Below are 5,696 nucleotides of genomic sequence, written 5' to 3'. Positions count from 1 at the left end.
GGGACGGGTGTTTGGATCTCCTGCACATCTGTAAGAATTGTGCATGGCTGTGCATTGCTGTAATCCCAGCACTGGTGAGGCCATGTCCTTCAGGAGGGTACCTGGAGCTTGCTGGCCAGCCAATCTAGCCAAATTTCTGCGTTCCAGGTTCAGTGAGAAACACTGTTGCAAAAACTAAGGTGGAAAGAGACCAGGGAATACCACCCACCCACCCCACACGCACACACACACACGTGCACAGAGTGAGATGCATTTATTAATTATTGACCTTGCATAACGCAGGGCTGACACATTGATTCCTGGATGGGAAAGCAGTGTACCCCAACACCACTGAGGTCGTCTGTGAAAATGTCCAAGGACTGAAAGGCGGGGCCTGCCCTCCGTGGGCCACTCCTGATGCTGGCCTGCCCTGGTGAATGAACTAACAGCTCTAATGGAACCGACGGAAACTCTGCGGCCCGCGTTTCAGGATGAAGCCATATGCGTGGCGGAACTGGCGGTTCATGGCTGCGTAGAGCACAGGGTTGATGCAGCTGTTGAGCCAAGTGAGGTTGGCAGCCACCATGTGCACTACCCGCGGAGCGCGGCCCCTGGCGTCCAAAATGTTGAGCAGCAGGAAGGGGATGTAGCTGAGGGCGAAGCATAGGAACACTGCGAAGCACATGCGCGTCACCTTCCCGAACTCCGAAGGGGCATTCGGGGCTCTGCGCGCTCCCGCAGCTTCCTGGGGCCTGTGATGCGCTTCAGGAAGGCCTCTCTCTACAGTGTGCTGGGCTGCCTTTCTGGTGCCCTGGCCCCCCGCTTCGGAGGAGTCACCTTCCAGGGTCTGGGTAGTCGCAGCACTGACTGGCTCAGATGAAATGCCCTCGCTGGGTCCTCTTGAGGCAAGCCCGCTGTCTAGCTCCTGGAAGTGGCCAGGCATGGCCTCATCTGTGCCAGCCACCTGGTGAGAGGGGATGTTGGCTCGCTGCAGCCGGTATTGGTCTAGCGCTCGAGCCGCACGCTTCACTTGGCGGTGGATGAGGCAGTAGAAGACGCCCACACTGCTGAGCCCAAGCACAAAGAAGATGCCCATGAGGATGGTGGTGTAAGGCCGGCCTCGAATGCGATCAAAGCTGCAGGTGCAGACCACTGGCACCAGGACAAACACGTGCCAGAGTGGGGCAAAGCTTGCCACCCCCACGATCCAGCTGCCCACCAGCGCCAGCACAATCCCCTTGGCACTGAAAACCTGGGGAAAGAGCTTAGGGTGGGCAATGAGGAGGTAGCGTCCTAGAGCAATGAGACAGAGGGTGAGAATAGAGACAGAATTGGAAGTAAAGAGGAGGAGCCCGAATATTCTGCAGAAGATGGCGCCTGTGCGCCAGTGGAGGTGGAGGTATGTGTCCACGGAGAAAGGCTGCAGGAGCGTGCAGTAGAGTAGATCAGCCAGGGTGAGGTTGGCAATGAGCAGGTTGAAGCGAGTTCGGAGCTGAGGACGGATGGCCAATGCCAGCAGGGTGAGCACATTGCCCACGGTGCCTGTCACAGCTACTACCACACCCCAGATAACGGCAAAGTAACGATAGCCCAACACGGACTCATGGTAACAGGAGAAGTTGGCATCCGAGGTGTTCCACATGATGGAGACTGAAGGGAGAGCAGAGGAGATGGAATGAGAGTTCGCTCTTCATCTTGACTTCTTTCAACAGCTGTGTCCCCTCACACCCTTCTGCACCTAGAACTTAAATTCACGATTCTGGAAAGCCACACTCACACTTCATCTCCAAGTTCCCAGCTCTCTCCTTAGGCTCTCTCTCTCCTTTCTTTTCACATTCTTAGATTTCTCTCCTAAATTCTTATCAAATGTCCCTTCCGGAAACGTTAATTCTCTGTTTCCCCAAACCCCAGGCCCCTTCAATATGTGTGGGATGCTCCCCGTAAACCTGGCAGCCTCCATCATAATTCCTTCCCGGTTCTTGAAGACCAGCCAGGAGTCCCTTGTCCTCTGCTCCTCCTTCTACACAATAGAACCCCGATCTTTCTTTGTTTCTTTTTTTGTTCTTTGATAGTGTCTTGTTATGTAGCTCAGGCTGGCCTTAACTCACAGTGATTCTCTGGCCTCAGACCTGTACCACTATTCTCCTGACCTTAAATTTTCTGATTGTAACTACCTGGAAAATGAGAGGACTAAGAAAGTAAGACTGTATAACACACACACACACACACACACACACACACACACACACACGAGTGTACACACGATATGCTCACCTGAGGTTGCCAATTTTCACACTTTCTTCAGTAAACAAAGTCTAGCTCACCTAAAGAGCAGGGCTTCCTTGGGGCAGCCAGCCTTCCAGCGGGACATATAATGTCTCCTACCATGTTAGACCAAGAGAATAAGAAACTCCCTAGTTACCCAACCTCAGCCACTTCCTTCCCTACCTCCAGCCAGTCCTACTAATTTTATCTTGCCTACTAAAGTCCGAGCTTCTCTGTTGAAATTCCCCTGCAACTTACTCCAGAGTTGTCTCATTCTTTTCTTTATCCTTCCTGAAACCCAAATGATGTTTCCTTCCGTTCTGTGAGGCAGGGCCTCTCTAAGGCCATTGCTGAGAACTGTTGAGCAGGGAGACAGTGTCAGGTCCTCCAGCCCACTTCTGTTTTTGTTTGTTTGAGACAGGGTCTGACTCATTACCCCAGCCTACCCTAGAACTCCAGAAATTCCCCTGCCTCAGCTATTTGAGTACTGTGAGTATAGGCATGAGTTACCACACCTGACTGGGCCATTTCTCAAGAGGTCTGAAACCAAGACCAGGTTCTAGAAGCAATGGTAGAACCATTGAGCTTGAAACCTGGAGAGCTTAGGCTTGTTTTGTAATAACAGTTCCTTTCTTCTCTTCAGAGTCCAGAGATGATTTACATCAGAGGGTCCCAAATGACGCTTCAGCACATCTGAGAAGTGGAGTCAGATCAAAAGATATGGGTTTGGGACTGGAGAGATGGCTCAGCCTGTACAGGCACTTGCCTTGGCCTGAGTTGTATTTTAGGACTTACATGATAGAAATAGAGAATCAATTCCTGCAAATTGTTCTCCAACTTCCATACAAGTTCTGTGTGACATATGCATCTATAAACACACACATAAATAAATGTAATAAAGTTTTTTTTTTTTGAGGCAGAGTCTCATTATATAGCCTTAGCTGACCTGGAGCTCATTATATAGATCAGGTTGGCTTTGAACTCACAGAGATTCACTCGCCTCTGCCTCCCAAGAGCTGGAAATAAAGGTGGGAGCAGGGACTGGCGGTACAGGCTGATAATCACAGTTACTCAAGAGGATCACAGTTCTTAAGATGTGTCAGAGTTACATAGTGAGTTCTAGGCCAGCCTTGGTAATTTTAGTGAATGAGAATTTATCTCCAAACAAAAAGTAAATTTGGCTGGCTAGTGTTGGTGTAAACCTTTAATCCCAGCATTGGGAAGCATAGGCAGGTGGATCTCAATGAGTTCAAGGCCAGCCTGGTCTACAGAGCGGGTTCCAGGACGCCAGAAATGTTACACAGAGAAATGAAGAAAAAAAAAAAAAAGATAAATTTGGCTGAGGATATAAGTCAGTGGTAGAATACTTGCCCAGAATGTATAAGGTCCTGGGTTCAAGTCTCAGAATTGAGTGAACCAAGTATGCAAGTATACTAGTACACATCTGTAATCCCAGAACTCAGGAAGTAGAAAGTTCAGAAGTTCAAGGTCATCCTCAACTACTAAGTAAATTTGAGGCTAGCCCAGGCTACAGGAGACTCCTCCTTAAAATAGATAAATAAATTGAGGCACAGCACTCAGGAGGCAGAGGCAGGTGGATCTCTGAGTTCAAAGATAGCCTGGTCTATGTAGGGAGTTTCAGGATAGCTCGGGCTATACAGAGAATCCCTGTCTCATAGAGCCATACCCAAACAAAATAAAACCACAGATGCTTAAGTGGTCCAGGCTGTTGACTCCTGCTTGCAATCCCAGCCCTTAGGAATCAGAAGCAGTGGGCTTCGGGCATTTGGAGGCCAGGCTGGGAACAAACTGAGACTGTGTTTCAAAGACAAACAAACAAATGATGACTCCATGTTTTGTGGTGGGTTGGTGGGGCTGCTAATTAAAGAGACAGAAGATCTAGGGTGTGGCTCAATGGGTAGAATTCCTAGGGTTCAGTTCCTAGCACCGAAAGGAAGGATAAGGAACATGGCAGGAAGAACAAGCTTAGAGAGAGGGGTGAATAATATATTCCATTTTGAAACATCAAGTTTGGGACATGTCAGTTTCCCAGCCTCTCCAACTCATTTCTCCTAGTCCCTCCCTGCCATCTTCCCCACATCAGACTCAGCCTATTTACATTTTCTTTTTATATTTATTTGTTTGTTTATTTGTGTGTGTGTGTGGCAGGGGAGAGAGGAATGTACATGTCACAGTACAGATGGACAACTTGAGGGAGCTGGGTCCTAAGGATCAAGGACTAAAGTCCTTAGAGTTGGTAGTAAGCCCCATACTCAGAGTCCCTCATTCCTCCACTCCTTCCTCTAAAGGGTTGCCTTTGCCCTCATCCTTCAGAACCTCTCATCTCTGTCTTTAATGTATGTATTTATATGTATGGGTGTTTTGTCTGCATGTATGTCTGTGCACCACGCGCATGCCTGTTGCCCAGGGAGGCCAGAAGAGGGCTTTCGGTATCCTGGGACTGGAGTTACTCGCTTGCCATGTGGGTGCTGGGAATTGAACGCAGGTCCTCTGGAAGAGCAGCCAGTGCTCCTAAACACGGAACCATCTAGCCAGCGCTACTCTCTGCCTTTTTTGAGCTCCAAAGTAAAAAACCTATTTGCTAGGCTGGGGCCCCACCTCGGTTGATAAGCACACCTCTCCTTCCTCTTTCAGGCAACATCCTACGCTCCCTCCTGTCTTCTGCAAGACTGGGAAGTGGGGAGAGAAGTGAGAAAGACAACCGCTCAGGGGGCCAGTGCAGACTCTGGGTTTGAGTCTGGTTTTTTGGTTTTCTTGTCCACTACCCGGTAGAGCTGGACGGCATGGCATGAGGGGATGGGGTGGAGAGGTGTGTCACAGTTCTTGGGATTATGTGTTTAGGCTGGATTCTGCGTGAAGAGTTACCCAGTGCCCCAAGACACAGGCCACTTGGAGCCTCATGAGAGAGTATCGTAGCAGATCTGTAGAGGGCACAGCCTGAATGGTCTTAGACACAGGAGGTCTCAAAGGATCCTTAAAACTCAAGCCTGCTTGCTGGTCGAAAACTGAGGTTCATGCAGGACATCCCGAGTCAGTATATGAGGCCTATCCCTGCTTTCTCTGTCTGTTTTGTTGGTGTGGGTCCCCACTATAGACACACAAGCCTGGGTTCTTTCCTTTGTCTGGGTTTAGACCCCTCTCCCTAGAATTGCGAGAAACTCTAATGGAACAGACAACTCCTTTTCTGCGTTCTTAGCGCCGCCTAGTGGAGTTGTAGAGAATTCTCAACAGCTTAGGTTGAGGATTCCCTCTGGCCAAGTTTACACGAGCTAGGTAGGGACTGAGATTCCCAGGCTCTGCTGGCTTCACACAACCTCTTCCCAATCTCGTTTCCCGTCCTCCTCCTTGGGTGTTGGGCTTCCTCACCGTAAGACACACCTTCCAAACGAATCGCGCCCCAAACAGCAAGCAAAGACAGTTTGAGTCCGGGG

The 5,696-nt window shown here is 49.6% G+C and overlaps 1 protein-coding gene across 2 annotated transcripts; it reads right to left on the bottom strand.

Annotated features, from left to right (window-relative positions):
• Nucleotides 1-239: 239 nt before the first annotated feature.
• Nucleotides 240-2,558, bottom strand: Gpr84 (G protein-coupled receptor 84). Of its 2 annotated transcripts, none has more exons than XM_028874350.2 (2): nt 2,254-2,557; nt 240-1,629 (listed from the first exon to the last, which is right to left on the bottom strand). In XM_028874350.2, the coding sequence occupies exon 2, from the start codon at nt 1,619-1,621 to the stop codon at nt 431-433; it is 1,191 nt and encodes a 396-aa protein (XP_028730183.1). In that variant the 5' UTR covers nt 1,622-1,629; nt 2,254-2,557; the 3' UTR covers nt 240-430. The 2 variants fall into 2 exon arrangements, with proteins under 2 accessions (XP_028730183.1, XP_037053165.1); XM_037197270.1 differs by having other exon boundaries at nt 249-1,629; nt 2,304-2,558.
• Between the last annotated feature and the right edge of the window lie 3,138 nt (nt 2,559-5,696).

Source organism: Peromyscus leucopus, chromosome 20 (genome assembly GCF_004664715.2).
Source record: "Peromyscus leucopus breed LL Stock chromosome 20, UCI_PerLeu_2.1, whole genome shotgun sequence".
In the NCBI taxonomy this organism is placed as follows: domain Eukaryota; kingdom Metazoa; phylum Chordata; class Mammalia; order Rodentia; family Cricetidae; genus Peromyscus; species Peromyscus leucopus.
The sequence above is the reverse complement of the archived record's forward strand: the minus strand, read 5'-3'. Positions and strand labels throughout refer to the sequence as shown.